This window comes from Salvia hispanica, chromosome 5 (assembly GCF_029641045.1).
Source record: "Salvia hispanica isolate PSC_SH4W2 chromosome 5, Shi_PSC_v1, whole genome shotgun sequence".
NCBI lineage: Eukaryota > Viridiplantae > Streptophyta > Magnoliopsida > Lamiales > Lamiaceae > Salvia > Salvia hispanica.
Genome location: NC_142696.1, coordinates 26,370,914 through 26,389,624, shown reverse-complemented (window position 1 = coordinate 26,389,624; position 18,711 = coordinate 26,370,914). Strand labels below are relative to the sequence as shown.

The 18,711-nt window shown below is 37.1% G+C and overlaps 2 protein-coding genes across 2 annotated transcripts; one reads left to right on the top strand and one right to left on the bottom strand.

Annotated features, from left to right (window-relative positions):
- Nucleotides 1-4: 4 nt before the first annotated feature.
- On the bottom strand, nt 5-5,985 carry LOC125187899 (uncharacterized). The gene is made up of 3 exons (XM_048084548.2): nt 5,527-5,985; nt 2,765-5,408; nt 5-2,316 (listed from the first exon to the last, which is right to left on the bottom strand). Exons 2-3 carry the CDS (start codon nt 5,375-5,377, stop codon nt 316-318), a joined length of 4,614 nt encoding a protein of 1,537 aa, XP_047940505.2. The 5' UTR covers nt 5,378-5,408; nt 5,527-5,985; the 3' UTR covers nt 5-315.
- Nucleotides 5,986-13,089: 7,104 nt separating this feature from the next.
- Nucleotides 13,090-16,298, top strand: LOC125188817 (protein DETOXIFICATION 24-like). Its single transcript, XM_048085877.2, has 8 exons — nt 13,090-13,232; nt 13,645-13,905; nt 14,198-14,739; nt 15,075-15,161; nt 15,237-15,293; nt 15,385-15,623; nt 15,728-15,846; nt 15,933-16,298. Exons 2-8 carry the CDS (start codon nt 13,657-13,659, stop codon nt 16,101-16,103), a joined length of 1,464 nt encoding a protein of 487 aa, XP_047941834.1. The 5' UTR covers nt 13,090-13,232; nt 13,645-13,656; the 3' UTR covers nt 16,104-16,298.
- The last annotated feature ends 2,413 nt before the right edge of the window (nt 16,299-18,711 follow it).

Genomic DNA, 18,711 nt, shown 5'->3' with positions numbered 1-18,711 from the left:
CATATTGTAACAAAACGAACCCCTGCCCTTAGGTTATAATCAAATCATTAAGGTGTGCACATATTTTACAGAACATCCTTAGTTAGGATAGTTAAAGACAACATTTCAACTCAAAACTGCCCCCACAAGAAGCACTAAAATTCGGGAAAAAAAAGGCCAAAGAGAAAATCTAACCAACCCTCAAAATTTCAAAAAATCAAATAATAACTCATTCTTGAAGAAATTGTCTTGCTAGCAGAACCAAGAACCTCATGGTATCGAGCAACGAAGAATTGCACACACAGCTGAAGTACTTTCTTTTGCCCATCTAGCCTCTTATTCTTTATCGGAAGCACTCGAGCTTGAGTCGGAGCTAGAGCTGGAACAGGAACTGGAGCTTCTAGAGAGCTTACCTTTTCCTTTACCAGAAGATGGAGAATCCGAGTCTTTAACTGCTTTGTCGCCATGGTTTGGCTTTTCACCCTCAATGGCACTGCTAATGCTAGAAGATTTCTTGTCAGAAGGCCCTATCTTATCATCAGCCTTGACTTCAACTGATTGATCATCTGACTTTAGCTCCAGCTGTACACTCGTTTCACCATCCGAAACATCTTCAGCAACATGCAGTTCGGAAGAGGCTCCTTGCGTTTCTTTAGATTCAACAAGTGGCAGAGCGCGATCAACTACAGGTGTTTTGCTATCAACTGTTTTCTTATGATTCACTTCAGCATCATCACACGGTCCAACTTCATCAAGTGACGCCTGATTACTGGATACTGGCTCACTTGCATCCCCATATGGTACTGTTTTTTCAGTTATTGTTTCCCCAATATCATGATCCTTGATCTCGCTGGAACCTGTGTGATGGAATGCCTGATGAATAGCTTCAACTGAGTTAGCTTTGATTTCAGGCATCCCAGAAGTGGAATCCGAATATACTGGCTTCAAATCAACCGTTATCGCCTTGGACGTGATCTGCTCAAATGCCAGATCCATCTCTTCAACTGTACTAGCTTCAATTTCTCTGAATACGCAAGCTTCCTCTATAGGGATCCGATCTTGACTGAATGTGTCAACACTTGCCACGACGACTTCAGTTTCCACAGAAGCCAATTCAGTATGCTTGGGAACGTCTTCTGCCAAAAAGACTTCCTGCTCAGGTCTATCTTCATAGTCGGGAATTTCAACTTCCAGAACTTGCTTCTCGATCTCCATAGAACTGATTTTCATGGACTCAATATCATCATCTTTAATTTTAGAGGCTTCAAGTACAGAAATCAGAGAAGGGGTATCCGCATAAACAGACTCCAAGACTCGAGGCTCTTCAGAACTCATTTGCTTAAATGCCAGTTCAATATCTTCGACTGTACTAGAGCTGGATACTTCAGCAGCTCCAACCGTGATCTTGGTTTCCATAGACATGGATTCAGCTCGCGTAGGAGCAGCATCAACATCACCTACAGATAGCGCTTCAGATTCAGGTATTGCAGAAACACTATCTTCATGATTCTGAATCTCATCTTCGGGTGGATCCAAAACAACACGATCTTTAGAACTGGTTTGTTTTAAGGTTAGATCAATATTTTCGATTGTTTCAGGCATCCCAGAAGTGGCATCTGTATCAAGTTCACCTTGACATGGCACCGCAGCAACTTCCACCATGACTTGAGTTCCTACCGATGCCAATTCAGCCTTGGTGGCAACAACACAGACATTTTTTACAGACTGCACTTCCATTTCTTGTATCCCAGAAACAGCATCTTCGTGATTGTCATTCACAGACGAATTAGCGGGCAGGAATTCATTTTCTGTGCACTGTTTATCATCGCTGGATGTTTCCTGATGGGGAGAATCAGGGTCATTTTCGTTGACCTTTGAGACCTCGGTATTTTCAGCTCTTCTTGCTTGTATCTCTGAAGTAAATTCTCCATCCTGTTCATCCACATCAATATGCTCCCTCAATTCCCCTGGAAGCGGAACATGTTCCGTTATGTTCACCTCATGCTGCGTTGAAGACAAATTTTCTTCCGCAACAGATTCTACACGCTTTTCAAACTCACTCGTGCCAGATCCCAACTGTCCGATACTAAAATCCCCAACATTATCTAACTCGCACAAAAGCCCTTCATCAATTTCCTTAATCTCATCAACTTCTTCCACCACTGTCTGCAAATGAAAACGATAACTATTTGTCCCCATAGCACTTTGCAGAATAGAAACAAATTTAGGACTTGATGGAGAGTTGATGTAGTGATCAAGCTCTTGGACCTCGGGCATGTTCAAATCATCATGTGTACTTTGATAATCCGAAGATGTCTCAACTTGGGTGTTCGATGCCTGCATTTTGTTATCCAAGAGATTGTCCGTTAACTTCTAGATCTGAGCATAGTTATGTTGATATCGCAAAACTGAAAAAACAGAATATGAAGCCCAACCAATTTAGAGGGAAGACATTCTTTAGACAATATATTTCATAACTCTCCGTATCTCAGCTCAAACAGAAAACTATACTCCATCTCAAGGTAGATGTTTAGGGTTTAGGATGTCACACTTTCCGTATCTCACACTTTCCTTTTCACTTTGTTCCATAAAGGATGTCACATTTTCTATTTTTAGAAAAAGTTCCCTCTTACAGTAATATATAAAAATATATTTTCTCACACCTCTTAACACATAAAATAACATTTCATAAAATTCTGTACCATTACCCACATGTGACATCTACCTTGGGACAAAGGGAGTACAATTAAGAAACAAGAGAATAAAGAAAAACAGTATAACTTACTTGCACTTCATTGAGATGGTTGTAATCTAGCTCCTGTATTGCACTCTCGTAAAAGAGAGATGTATTTCCTTCAGATGAGAGCATAGAGATTAACTTTTCATTAGTTTCATGTTGATTATCAGCATCGGAATCGACAGAATTTGAACTTTCTGTTGTTGGTAGACCGTCAAGCTGTGTCTCACTGACTTCAACTATGCCATGAATATTTTTATCATCAAAGGAGACAGAGACTTCATCCAATATATGTTTGTCCATTGCATCAGAAGCAGAGGAAGTAGATGCAGAATTTAGACTTAAATCAGTGTTCACATTGTCATGATCTTTTATATCAAAGAAATTAACTGCCCTGGAATCAGCTGCTGCTGATTGGGACACTGAAGATTCAGGTAACATCTCAGTGTTTGTCTCGATTTCCAAATAACTCCCTTCCGATTCAACCCCTGCCGGAAGCACATCACAAACAGAGGAGCATGTCAAACTCTCACGGAGTCCTTGGGGGCTAGAATCATATACAGGCACCCGTTGTGTTAGCTCGATAGCCAATAAACTTGTGATATTCGGATCATTACTTAATACAGAAGTTCGGTTCGACATGCTTGGTTCTTCGACATCTCTGTTTCCCTCCACCATTGATAGCCCTTCACTTCCTTTATCAATGAAGACCCTCTCACTCACTTCTGAAAGTGATGAGGAGCTCGAATGTCCCTGACCTTCCGCGTATTGGGATGCCCTTCCTAGCTCGAAGCATTCTGTAACATCTACCAAATGAGATTCGCCGACATGATCATCTCTCTTCTCGACGTGGTCAAACTCTAGACAATCATCTGCCGAAGATTGACTTCCATGTCCAATATGCTCGGAAACACTCTCCATTTTGAAGACCATTTCTTCGGAATCTACCTCGTGTAGGGTAATCAGCTTTGGACTGCAAGAAGGAGCCTCCTCAATGACGTCTCTTGATTGTTCAACAACCTCTCTTTCCGGCAGATGGTCTGTTTTAGGAAGCTTGTTGTCCTCCATATCCTCAACTGAAGTAATTGATTCAGTTTCAGGAATGGAGCTCGCCTTCGAGTCACTAAGTCCACTTGACTGTCTCTGAAACAGATAACTGCTCGATTCTTCTGAGATTGTTCTCTCTGGAACAAAGTAAGGCCTCATCTTGACATCTTGCCTCTTAGGTGCAAACAATGAAGTTCTGACACTGAAGCTCTCATGTCTCCGGAAAAATGGCTCTCTGGGTTGGGATGAGAACTCCTCTTGAAACACATCTCCGTTAAGGTCAGGCTTCTCCTCGCTTGAGTCATAAGGAATATCGAAAGGGTTACTCCTCTGTAACATAACAGAAGGAGCTGAACCAGGAATGGGAGGCAGCCCTGTATCATCACAAGAATCTTGAGGGAGATCGAACGGATTTTGTCGTCTTGTCGAAATGGGAGCAATGTTGAAAGGGAGATCAGGACTCTCCAAATCTATCAAGTTCCTCTCTGCAAAGAAGCTCGAGCTTGTGCTTTTCCTTGCTCTCCTCCTCAAAATCAGATTCTCCAAACGTTGGTTTCTCTCAATCTCGGAGCATCCGACGTCCATGAGATTCTTCTGGTCCTGCTCGGTCCATGTAATGGCGGATTTTGTTTCCTCGTCCTTGTCTCCATGGTCGTCTTCTTCTTCATCTTCTCCGTCTTCATTTTCATCATCAGCAGCATCCAAGCGCTCATGATTTTCAGACTCATCATCGGACTGATGACTTGATTTTAGTGACTTATCCGATGCTATATCTGAGCTATTGCGGGAGAAACGAGCATTTTGAGGGCCGCCCTCCTCGTCCAGCAATGGATGGAGCTCATCAAGCATTGGCATTATGTCAGCCATTGATGCATCCGGAGAGGAACTCTCAGCACAATCAGACTCAGAATCTGAACCCTCCTCCTCGTCTTCATCTTGCTCCTTGTCCTCTTCTTCCTCTTCCGGCTCCTTGACTCGTGCCCAAGGTGAGGAGGGAGGCGAATCCACAGAGTCCACATTCACCTTCTCGGAATCAAAAGAATCCGCTTCTGATTTCTCGTGATCTGATCCAACAACTTCACCATTTACCGTTGCATCCCCATTGTAAAGCCTCTCTTCAATCCACTCATCTTTCTTCTTGTACCTCAACTCACCCAACTCTCTCTTGCCTCCCCTCTCCTCAACATCACTTGCCTCACTTTGCCGTGATCTTTCCTCAATCAACGGGGCAGTGTCATCCGAATCCTCCTCTCTATGAACTACAGTCGACTTTCTTGCTTCACCCCACCTATTAAACTCATCAACAAAATAGCTCCTAGCATCACCCAAAGCACCACTCTTAATCGACAGAGCCTCAGAGTCGACTTCGATTTCAGGTATATTTGGTTGCCCAAAACTTAAAAGGGTTCCAAGCAAAACAGCAGTGCATACAAGGATTGGGGATGCAGATAGCAATAAGTGAAAAGTAAAAGGAGATGATCTGTACAGAAATATCAAGAAACACAGCATGCCCACAAGAAATGGATGTCTGCAAACAGTTCTAAAACATGATCTGATTGTAAAGATGGCACCTTTTCTCACATTAACTCCAATCTCCAACAATTCAACACCCATTTTTCTTCTACCTTCACTCAAAAACAGGTATCTGCCAAAAATCCCGATAACATTCAGATCAAATCACCAAAAATAACAAACAGCAGTCGCATTGCATCAATAACTTACACAAATTGAAAAACTATAGAATGAGAAGAATCAGACAGTACCTGAAAATCCGAAACGAGGACGATTATGAAGTGGTGGTTTAATCAATCCAGCTAAATCTTGAATCTTTTTTTTCTTTGCTTTGCACTCTCTCTCTTTTCTAGTAGTACTATTTTTTTTTCCAGCAACAACTAGTGATTCAAGAGTGTCTATCTGTACTCAAAGGCATCAAATCACATTGAGAAAAAAGAGAGAAAAAGGGAAAGTTGTAACCTTTCTGTTTCTGTCTGCTTTCCCTTTCACTTATTCAATTGGCTTACCTCTCTGTGTGTGTTTTTCAAAAGGGATACAATGGCGGAAAATGAATAAGTTGAATTCTAACTTCACCTCTTCAAAGACCAAATCAAATCTCCTTTTCCTTTAGTATTAAAATCAATCAATGAAAGAGTCAGTCAAATCTGATTCACAAATATAATCACAGAGCTGTTGTTTGAGGGTTCAGTGTAAGTGATATTCCACGGTAATTAATTGTTGTTTAATTGATGATTTGGAATGATGATGATCATTACTCTGACTTCCTTTCCATATCTGTCGAGGTTAGAAGCACAACATAGGACCACAACTACTTTACAGAATTAACTGAGGATATTAATTTATTTATACATGTTTCTTAGCGAAGTTTCTGATTTTCTAAAGCAATTTTAAATTTTGTGACAAATACTAAATTTTGGTCAAAGTTTATGGTTCTAACCAATATCTCATTAAATTATTCGTTCTCTTTTTTTTTTTCTAATATTGTTATTAGAATCCTTCTTTTTTGTTTCAATATTGTTATTAGAATCCTTGTTAAGGTTAATGGATTTATACATGTTTCTCAATTAATGTGATCTTGATTTCAAGGATCCCTTATAAGAATGTATGAACCTGAACCTCTTTTTATTTTTATATTTTTTTTCTTTGTTTGAGTCAGTAAAAATTGAAATGCATTACTAGTTTATAACATATCGATGTACTAGTAATGATTATCAAAGGCTGATGTGGAAATAAAGTAAAATGTAATATTGAAAAGCATATATAGATATTAGATATCATGTCTTTGGATGCACATACAACGTGACACGATTTGCCGCCCAATCACATCAACAAATTCTCAAAATAATAGTTTGCTGATGAAGCCAATGAATTAAAAATATAGCTTTTGTATTATAATTACTAGTGTGAGGTTCAGACGTGCGATAGAGTCGAGTGCAATACATTGTAAAAAAGCGATGGGATTTTAATAATTTGAAAAATATTTATTCTTTACACGATCATAATACGAGTCTGTCAGTAATATGGAAAAGGGATCGCCACATTGCAGATAACTTAATGCAGAGAAGCTTGAAGAGCAACAAAAGAAAACGGGCATAGATACCGCAAATGTGGAACTGAGGAATTAAATAAAAGGCCAAAGGAAAACTGTGACATACCTCGCTGAATCTGAAAGGGCCTATTTCGAACAAAAAGCTAAACTCAAGTTCTCACTTTTTAGTGATTGGGATACCTCTTTCTTCCATTCCCTTATCAAGAGAAATAACTCATAGAATTATATAGCTTTCCTTTATGGGAACGATGGCACAATCGTTAGGGACCAAGGAGAGACCAAGGAGAGATCATCTGAGACTTTGTGGAGCACTATGGGAACGAAGAAGGAAACTGAGCCCATTGACGTGGAAGTGATTAGACAAGGAATATTGTGAGTGAAGAGGACAGCGGAGACTTGATTTTTGTGGTCACCGACGAAAAGATCAAGGAAACCCTCTTTGATATAGGCAATGAGAAGTCCCCTGGACCTGATGGTTACTCATCAGCCTTCTTCAAGAAGCAATGAGGCAGAATAGGTCATGAAATGATTGGTTCAGTCAAGGAATTTTTCACCACCGGACAGTTGCTCAAGAATCTTAATACAACAGTGGTGAGCTTGATACCAAAGACAACAAATTAACCCAACAGTTGGGGACTTAAGGCCTATATCATGCTGCAACGTCATTTATAAGGTCATTACAGATTTTATCGATGAGGATGCTACCTTTGTTAAGCAAGCTAGTTAATGTAGCACAATCGGCATTCATATTTTGGGGAGAAACATCATGGACAATAACCATTAGGCTCAAGAATCGATGTGGGGTATATGTAGATAAGAACTCCCCGAGATGCACTATCAAGATTTATCTTCGCAAGGCCTATGACACGATGGATTGGACATCATCATTAGGGCAATTCTCAATGGGCTAAACTTGCATCTAAAGTTTATCTATTGGGTGATGATATGCATTACAACACCTCGGTTCTCAATTGTTATCAACGGAAGTCCACATGGTTTCTTCCCCCGGCAAGTGGGGTATCTGTCAGGGTGGTGACCCCATGTCACCAGCTCTCTTCATTTTTTGCATGGAGTATCTCTCTCACTTGCTTGTTGCTACCCGCATGGCCGACAACAACTTCAACTACCATGCAAATTGTACTAAAGAGAAAATCACTCATTCTGCGTTTATTGACGATCTTATATATGCTTTTTGGTGGGGGCGATGTTATGTCCATGGGGATCCTTGAAGACAACAAAATGCTATAGTTTTCAAGGTATTCCAACTTGGATCAATAATGACAAATGCCAACTTTTTACGTGTGGTAAATTACAAGTTGGGACCTGGACGGGATTAAAGGGGTCTTTGGTTTTCCAAATGAAAACCTTCCAATAAAATACTTTTTTACTTGGGCGTTCCCCTTGAGTCCAAGAAACTCAATATGTTATGCTACTCGCCGTTGATTGAAAAGATTACCTCGACAACCAACAAGTGGAGAGGTAAAAATCTATCATTTACGGGCAAAGCTGAACTCATTGGCTCGGTGTTGCAGGGTGTGCAATGTTATTGGCTACAGGTTTTTCCCCTCCCTTCACATGAAGGACCTATGCCTATGAAAGAAAAGGTTTTTTGCACGCATGTCGTAGGCGCGTGTCCCTTCCTATTCAACAAGATTTTTGGAGTTATGCTACATGCATAAATCAGAATTAAATACACTCCTTGGACGGACAATTTTTGGCACGTTAATTCCTAAGTCGATCTATACTGAAATGAAGGAGTCGGATGCGGTAGATTTTTTTTACTACACGTGCACCAACCCTATTTTTTTAGCAGAATTCTATCAGCTCGATCGAATTTGTGAATTAAAAATTAAAAATATCTCAACGAGTGGTGGGATTTGAATCCGTGCTACAACTCTGCGCTGTCAACTATATTGCAACCTTTTGGACATAGATTTCTAATTAACTTTTGAAATGAAAGAATAAAAGGACGGATAAAAAATTAATAATGTGAATAACAGGTAGTACCCCCTCCATTCCTGAAATAATGTCTTATTTAATACAAGTATCATAGTATTCATCACAGACAACTAGGGAAACTAGAGCAAATTTTGACTGCGGCTATGGAAAATGTGGAAACTACTGAACATCAACACATATACTCCATACTAAACTATGGAAACAAGATAGAAAGAGAGATTTTATTTATTAACACAAAATGGATCGAATGAATACAAAGTATGAGCTGAGACTTATATATACTACCTACACTATACACGTGATGTAAGCTAGCTATGCATCACACACGATAACTCCTCTATCAACTGACTAACTAATCCAGCCGGCACCAACGGTCTTCTTCTTTTTCCCTTCTCAAGAATCACTGCGTGTTGCATTTCTCATATATATGTCTTCAACTCTCTCTAGTCTTTCTTACGTCTTCAATTCTCTCTAGTCTTTCTAATAGTAAATTGAGCAAATTAGGTTTCAGATAAAAGAAAAAAAGAAAACAAAACAAACGTAGAGCCATACCTTGTCACAATTTGCTTATTTGCAAATAAAAAAAAAAAAAACAAAAAAAACAAAGCAAACGTAAGGTCATACCTTGTCAAATTGGAAAGTCATTTCAATTTGCTTATTTGCAATACTCAGAACCGTGCAAACAGGGACGGAGCTACACTGGGGCATGGGGGGGCCTTGGGCCCCCAACCATTCGACTTTTAACTATATTATATATATTCAGAAACATTAATCATATGGATTGGTAGCTCGGTTGGCAATTGGCGCAGGCTATAGATTATTGTCGTGGCAGAGGTGCTGAGATTGATTCTCACCCGTGGCTTACCTTTTTTGAATATTTGCCAAATGTGTTAGTAAGCGATTTCAGTTCATTTTTTAGAGAAGTGAATTTGAAAGGATATTATTTTATAACTTGTAAATATTGTAATATACATTTATAAAATTACTTCTTTTATTATTATTTTAATATAATTAATAGTTTTATAAAAAAAAATTAATATGTACACTTAAACAATTGCTTTCCTTATGAAAAACTTAATTTTATTAGTAGGTAATTTTTTTTTCATTTATTTCTTATGTACTAAATACTGTATATGAAACCATTCCTTTATTTTTAAGATCTTCTAATTCTAAATGATGAAAAAGGCAAAATATAAAAGAGTCTTTCTACGACTAATTTCGATGATAAAATCATCGAGAGATACCTATATATATCAATAGTGGTGCTAAAATTTTTCTTCTTCTTGGACCCCCCACTACAAAATTCCTGGCTCCGCCACTGCGTGCAAACTTCTCTTTTGCTGTCATTGCAGGAAATATCCACTAATAATACTTTAATTATTTTTTTTACCATTTCTATCTTATTTTACCAATTGTGTATTAAAAATCTTTGCTCAATCAAAATTGTATATTCTTGTGGGATGGAGGGAGTATTTAATTGAAACATCTATACATATATAAAAGGCGAGTTTTGGCCTTGATTTGAATATCTATGAATTTTGGGTATAAATTTGAATATTTATAAATTTTGAGCTCACTATATAATTCAAGCACAATAAGCATATAATTCAAACATAATAAATTACTACGTTACAATTTTATTTAATACTATATCAAAACTAATAATCATTCTACTATATAAAAGGCGAGTTTTGGCCTTGATTTGAATATCTATGAATTTTGGGTATAAATTTGAATATTTATAAATTTTGAGCTCACTATATAATTCAAGCACAATAAGCATATAATTCAAACATAATAAATTACTACGTTACAATTTTATTTAATACTATATCAAAACTAATAATAATTCTTAGTAGTAGACTACGAGTAGTTACTACTGTTACAATTTTACCCCAAATACAATTTTATAGTATTAAATTTTCAATCTTTAATGCATGAGAAAGTGGGTGGCAAATTCATCATTATGAGTATAAAAATTTAAAGTTTTTAGCTGTTACAAAAGTTGAGGATGGTGCATTCTAATTTCCATTATTATCATTATATTTTCATTTATGTTCTTTTCATGATTCAAAGTTGAAACATTATATATATGTGTGTATGCCTCGGGAGGTTTGAGAAAAGGCACCAAACAAAGAAAATGAGTATTGTAATGTAGTAGCATTTTTGGCCAAGACCTTCAAAATCATTTTGAAGGAATTATCTATTTATCCATTCAATATGTAGTATTTTTTTTGCTATTCTTAATTCGCATAGCATTTTATGCATTTTTATTTTTGATTATTATGTTATTATAATATATTTATTATTGACGATTTTATAATTTTGGTATCTTTTCTTAATATTATATAGACTATTTTGATGATATATATTCTATGTTTAATAACATAATCGTTGCTAATGGTTATGGAAGGACCAAATAAAGGTATTTCCTATTAATTATTTTTCAGTGTTTAGACCAATATGAATAATAATTGGTTAATTTCTTGATTAGTTCATTTACTTGCTTGATAGTTCATTATTTTTTGCTATCGGTAATTCGTCCATCACTCTATGCAATTTTATGTTTTGGTTAGCATGTTATCATATTATATTTGTTGTTGATGATAATGTTGATTTTTAGATATCTTTTAATATATATTTATTGATTATTTTGATGACATGTATTCATAATTTCGTCACATAATCATGGAAGGGCCTAACATGAAGGTATTTACTGATTATTTTTTGTTGTTTAGACCGATAATAGTAATAATAATTGGTCTTATAAACAAAATCTCTTTCAATTGTAATGTTTTTCCTATACTATAATTTCAATCTATCGTTATAAACATGCATACAAAATTCTCAAAAATATTACGGGACATATTAGTGTTGTAATTATTTTCATACATTAGACTAAATTCAATAATCCCAACCGTCAATTTTACATTTTAGAGATGTATTAATGAGTATAAATGTAAGAAAAGAATCTTCCTTTAATTTGAATAAAAATTTAAAAAAAAAAACAAAAAAAGAAGTTTTTATTTTAATGTGAAAATACTAAAATTCAACATATGTCCAAATCGTATTTTGAGTTTAAATGTCCCACCATTATTATTATTGAATACACTAATTTAATCAAAATTGTGGTGAAATATAAAAAATCTGAATACATACAATATTTATATTATTAAACATAAAATTTATGTATCTAAAGCATAAAATTCTCTTTAATAATAAATTTATTAAATAAATTGAAACATGTAATATTGATATTTTAACTTGGTTTTGCAGATGTTAATCATGCCCTATCGCATATATCAATAATTTTTGTTTTCTTTTATTAAACAATAAAGTGTATTCGACATGTTTGTGGTTGACCTTTTAGTAATAGAGGTGAAAAAGTGTTTTAAATAAATTATTATTGTATACTTTTCTAATTTAGAACGTTATATAATTATATTGTTTTTCATTTCATAATGTGATCTCACTGTTTCAAAATAATACATATAGAAAACCAATTGGTTCGTGCATCGCACGGGTATGATACTAGTTAATATATAAAAGTGGAGTCCACATTCTACTAACTTATTTCTCCTTTTTTTCATAAAGTCAAACTTCTTAAAATTCGTGGCTAGATAAAATAAGACCGTGAATGACGGATGAAATGAGTATAAAGGAATAGTATATAATTATTATTGAAGTGGCTTATGAAACATTATTAAGGAAACTCAAACTCCTAGTAAAATACATCCGCATATTATTTATTACTCGTCCTACTATTTGTGAATTAATTTAATCGCCACAGTAATCAAATTTTCAAATTGTGAGCCAAACTTTTACCTCCTAGATTATATGGATACATTTATTGAAAGTCCAAATCAACTTCAATTGTGTCACGTGAGAAAACATGAGTGTTTCAATCTTCTTCGCAACTGTCCATATCATAGACTATTTATTATTAACTAATCTTATCGCTATAATAAAATGTATAAAGTTGCATTCAAATATACTATTATTTGGTTCGAATCTAAATCTTTTATAAATTTAGTGAATCGTAAACAGCCTTCTTAAATGGAATTATATCGATTTAGGTCGGAAATAAACTGCGGAAATTGAGAAGGAATCTTATACTACTAGTTTTGAATCTTTGATCCATCACGTATTTAAAAAAGCTACCTTGCAAATTAATATTACAAGACAAAATATTGTTATTAATTGAGAGTTGATGAATAGTAATATAGTATACAACTGTACATCACCTAGTCAAATTAACACACGACTCTCTTCTTTATTTATTAAGGTAAAAACTGAGCAGATGACAGTAAGTTTTCAATCTTATTTTAGAATATTACTATTGTGACTTGTAAAGTCTAAGACCAGTAGCTGTACCTAACCGTTTTGTGGTGAGTGCATTTGTATCGCATTCTTGCTCAAGAATTCCACCAAATCATCTTCTATCAGGTTTGCTCACCGCTTCAAGATGCATACTTCTCTTAATTTCTGCTATTCTCTATGCTTGTTTCTTAATTGATTTCTGCTTCTTGTATTTCAATCTTCCCCAAACCTAAGTATTATCCTATTATTAATTGCAAATCCCCAACTTTCATGCTTGAGATAGAGATTGAGAGAAACCCCTTGTTAAAAAATGATGTCTGCTGCTATGTTGTTTGTGTATGCTATTAAAGAGATTTATCAAGCATTTGAATATTGTAAAAATGTTATCTTTATATTGATAGATATATAGATGTTTGATTTGTGGATTCTTGGTTGGAGAACTAAACTAACGGAATCTGTATATTGATATGTAGTTTCAGCTTATTAGATAGGATTCAACTTGTTCCAGCAATTGAATAAATTTTGTGGATTTGATTAGTGTGACAGAGCCATGAACGGTGACGGTTTGCAAGAGCGCCTGTTGAGCTCCGGAAATGAGCCGGAGGTTGATTTGAAGGAGAAAGTTTATGTGGAGTCCAAGAAAATATGGAGGGTTGCATTCCCCAGTGTTATTTCTCGAGTTTCTTCTTTTGGTACAATTGTAGTCACGCAGTCGTTTATCGGCCACATAAGCTCGGTCGATCTTGCTGGATACGCCCTTGTTCAGACCTTGCTCGTGCGATTCGTAAATGGGATTCTGGTAATGCACCCTTTGCATCTCTGTTTATGATCAACATATAGTATGTGGTTACTAATTCTACTATTCAAGATTGATAATGTGCATGATTCAGTGTTTTTGTAAATATTATCAAGGGCTTAGGATATCCCACATTTCCAATCAATCTTAATCTATTTAGGCCAATCCTCATTAGTAAAATTGACTGTTCTGTGATTCCAAAATCTTTATTTGATACTAGAACTGTGTGCTCCTTCATAATCACATCTTTGCTGGTGTTATTGGTTGTGTTTTTCACTCTTTAGTTGTGCTGCAGATAGGAATGTCAAGTGCAACTGAGACTCTCTGTGGGCAAGCATACGGGGCGAAGCAGTACCACATGATGGGAATTTTCTTGCAACGGTCGTGGATCGTGGATCTTCTCTCAATGACTATATTATTGCCTCTCTTTCTCTTCGGAACTCCTATCTTTAGGCTACTTGGTCAGGAGGATGATATTGCAGTGTCTGCCGGATATATTTCACTATGGTTTATCCCCTTCAACTATGCCATTGTGTTTGCATTGACAATTCAAATGTATCTGCAAGCACAGCAAAAGAACAGGATCATAGCTTACCTGTCGGTTCTACAATTCATAGTCCACTTCCCTCTATCATATCTATTCGTCTACATTCTCGAATGGGGGGTCGGGGGTGCTATGCTTGCACTAAACATGTCTCAGTGGGTCACGATTACTGGAGAGTTCATCTACATATTCGGTGGATGGTGCCCTGAGTCTTGGACAGGTTTCTCGATGGCTGCATTTAAGGACATATTCCCTGTGGTGAAACTTTCAATAGCCTCTGGCCTGATGGTTTGGTACGTCCTTTCTCCCTAAAATAATTGTGTTCAATTGTTTGTTTGGAGATGCAAGTTCCTGAAGTTTGACACGTTCCATGCAATTTAGATGAAAATATTTACTCGTAGTTAGAACTAATGAATTATAGTGGGAATACAAACACATCTTCCTTTTATGTTTACTGCTCAATTCTTTCTATTTTTGAAGTACAGTTAATTTAGTTGAGAGTCGGAAGACTTGAAGTTGTGTGCATATAACATCATTTCCCTAAGAAAAGTGGTTCATAGAAGTGAGAGGACATCGTTGTCATTGTTCAGTGACCGACTTAATGACACTTTTTCGGTTATTTTTACAGCCTTGAGCTATGGTACTACGCCATTCTAGTCTTGGTAGCAGGGTACATGAAGAATGCTGAAGTTGCCATTTCTGCCTTCTCTATTTGGTGAGTGTTCGATTCAGTAAATGTCTTGTTTTGGACTATATTACAACGATGGAAACTAAAACCAGAGATTTGCAGCCTCAACATCAACGGATGGGAGTTCATGATATGCTTGGGCATTCTTGGCGCTGCATGGTACGCGTTAACTTATGGTTCAGTGCGAAGTCTTTTTATCACGCCACTCCCCTGTCTGAAAACTTGTTCCCTGGTTATATTTTATGTGCAGTGTGAGGGTTGCTAATGAGCTGGGAAGAGGAGATGCTAATGCCGTAAGATTTGCAATCAAAGTCCTTCTCGGTACCTCAGTTGTCATAGGTGTAGTTGTATGGATCCTGTGCTTAGTCTTTGGCAGTCAACTTGGGTACCTATTCACCCAAGAAGTTGCGGTTGCTGAGGCTGTATCGGATCTTGCGGTTCTCCTTGCTTTCTCCGTGTTGTTCAACAGCATATATCCTGTGTTCTCAGGTTCTTTTTGTGTTTCCAATTTTGTTGATTTCGTCTTCCATACCATTGCAGTTAGTCTTTTCTTGCGTAGTGAACACCAGTTGTTATGTATGTATGTGCATCAGGCGTCGCAGTTGGAGCAGGCATGCAGTCGACGGTAGCAATCATCAATGTGGTGTGCTTCTATATAATTGGATTACCAGTTGGGCTGGTGCTTGGATATGTCACTAGTCTCCAAGTAAAGGTAATCACCATCAAACTTGTTTGTTCAAAAGTGAAGGAGAAATTGCTTTCTTGGGAGAGAAAATAAATCGACTTCTGTTGACGCAGGGCCTGTGGATTGGAATGCTGTGCGGTGTCATCACGGAGACAATCGCGCTGTCGTTCATGATGTGGAGGACGAACTGGGACGAAGAGGTACTAAAAGCTTCGGCTCGCCTGAGAAAGTGGTACCTCAAATCTCCAAAGGAAGGTAATAATTCAGAACCTGGGCTAGCTTGAAGTTTTCTGCAAAAGATGCAGTGGCTGTTGAAGATTGTTAGACATGAAAGTTACGTCTATCATTTTTGTGTTTCATTAGGGATCAAAAGATCATCATCATCATCATGTTTTTGTTTTCTGTCATTTACGTTTTCTATACCGTTTCGGACGTAATTAGAGTAATCTTGCTTTGGTAGTAATTTTATTTCTGGATCACTCGTCGGGCCTTTTACAAATTACTATGCAATATTTTAAAGGGGATATCTATTTGTAGTACTTACTTTAATACAGCCATTTACACATAATCGAATCTAAAACATGTTTTGGTCTTTGGAGACTATTTTTACATTATTCCGAGATTAATTGTGTTAATTAGAGAGTTTAAATGCATGTTTATGTCTCAATTTCGTAAATAAATTAAATGCTACGAGTTTCACGCTATTTGACTGATTTGAAACTAAAATTTCTTCTAAATACTAATTGTACACTGTAACTACTTTACCGTTTCTCCAAGTAATTAAATGTGTACAGCCAAGCCAAACCTGGACATCTATATATGGACAATGGTGGTTCGCGCCCTGAGCGGTTCAACCCATCTTCTTATTTATACTCCCTCAGTACCATCTTTAAGTGCGCTTTTCTATTGGTTGAAATTACTGTAATACGATAAACACTTGTCGGGCGTACTACACCCCAATGAAGAATGGAGAAATTAAAAGGAAATAAACTGAAACGAAAATACAAAAAAGAGACTATAAACCGTAGACAGGTCGAGAAGTCTTCTTTCCGCAAGATGAGATACGCCCCAATAGTGCTCTTGGATTGGCGTGTCGTTCTCAAACATAAAACGGCTTCGTCTTATTCGTTGCAGCTAGGGATGTCAATCTAGCCCAAAACCCACGGGTCAAACCCGAATTATCCGGTAAAATCATAGGGTTAGGGCTGAAAAATCGCAACCCATATTCAGAAGCGGGCTACACGGGCTAACCCGTTCGGGTTGGCGGATTATGCGGGCTGGCCCGAGTGGGTTGCAGGTTAGCCCACGGGTTGAGCATTTAATATAAAAATATACTTTCTCCGTCCCACTTTAGGAGTCCCGGTTTACCATTTTTGGGTGTCCACTTTAGGCGTCCCGGTTGGAATATTCCATAAATGGTATTAGGCCCCACATTCCACTGACTTTTTTCCACTCACATTTTATTATAAAACTAATATAAAAAAATAGGACTCACATTCTTCTATCTTTTTTCACCAACTTTCCTTTATATTTCTTAAAACCCGTGCAGAACTCAGCCGGGACTCCTAAAGTGGGACGGATGGAGTAATTAAAATTTTGGATTATATACTTATACGAAGTATATTTGGTAATATCAATATTAAATATAACATTGATATGAAGAATATATGATAATTATGTCTTCTCTCTCAAATTGAAAGTTAGGGGCTTCTTGGTATGATGGAATGGAATGTGATTCCTACTTCCATTCTATTCATTTGCTTGGTGTGATGGAATGAATGAGTGAATGGATGAAAATGCAAAGGAAATCCATGGAAATTGACATTTCATTCCTATCTTCATTCAATTCCAATCTCCATTTCATTGCACCCTCATTCCATTACATCATACCAAGCATGCCCTAAGAGTTATATGAAATGTATGATTTCCATTTAATTGTAGTCAGATTCATGTGTGCTATTAATTAAATGATATGTTTATCTATTTTGTTTCAATTTTTAATTGCTATTATTTTCTTTCTCTTATCACTTTGATAATACTTTACTATTTGCGACAATCTGCTTTTTAATAATTTAGAATATTGGATTGGATAGAAAGTAACATATAAGATTACTATTGACCCGAATAGCCCGTGGGTTTGCTCGAAACCCGAAGATTTAGGGTTATGTCCGAAAATTAATAACCCGAAAAATTCACAGTCCGAATAACCCGCACCCAAATAGCCCGACAACCCAAGTGGATTGGCCCGAACCCGAGCGGGTTAGCCCAATTGACATCCCTAGTTGCAGCACTGCAAATAGAACAAACTCCGGCGAACTGGATGATGGCGACTAGAGAGAGGGAGAAAGTTATGCAAATGATATGCTTGGTTTCCAATATGGTGAGCAATGCATGGAGTGATATGATGCATCTTGACCTTTTTTCACCTCCTATGCGTCGGGGTCCGTCGTGGATCTTTTGGGACCCGCTAGTGTCGGGGTCCGTCGTGGACCTTTTAGCACTCGTTGTGTATCTGGGTCCATCGTGAACCTTTTGGCACCCGCTATGCGTCGGGTCCATCGTGGACCTTTTGGCACATGGCACATGGCACATGGGGTGCTGGCACGGGTCACGGGACACGATGCACTGAGCACGGGTCATAGGACATGGTACACGGAGCCCGGCTCGCGACGAGGAAGCGTGCACGTGTGGGCTATACCGCTCATCTCAGTGCACATTAATTATTACACATAATAATTCATCTTATTAAATACATGTTTAGTAAGGTTCTCTCCACCAATGTGGGATAATTAACACTTTTAATTAAGAGTGAGCTACATAAATGATACATGATCTTTCACTTTCGCACATAAATGGTACTTCCTCCCTTCGTTCCTTGTTAATAGAAGCATT

Coding starts and splice junctions, on each gene's coding strand:
- LOC125187899 (XM_048084548.2), bottom strand. CDS start 5,377: ATGGGTGTTGAATTGTTGGAGATTGGAGTTAATGTGAGAAAAGGTGCC. Junction 2,317..2,764: donor ACCATCTCAATGAAGTGCAA/GTAAGTTATACT, acceptor AACAAAATGCAG/GCATCGAACACCCAAGTTGA.
- LOC125188817 (XM_048085877.2), top strand. CDS start 13,657: ATGAACGGTGACGGTTTGCAAGAGCGCCTGTTGAGCTCCGGAAATGAG. Junction 15,294..15,384: donor GGCATTCTTGGCGCTGCATG/GTACGCGTTAAC, acceptor TTTTATGTGCAG/TGTGAGGGTTGCTAATGAGC. Junction 15,847..15,932: donor TCACTAGTCTCCAAGTAAAG/GTAATCACCATC, acceptor CTGTTGACGCAG/GGCCTGTGGATTGGAATGCT.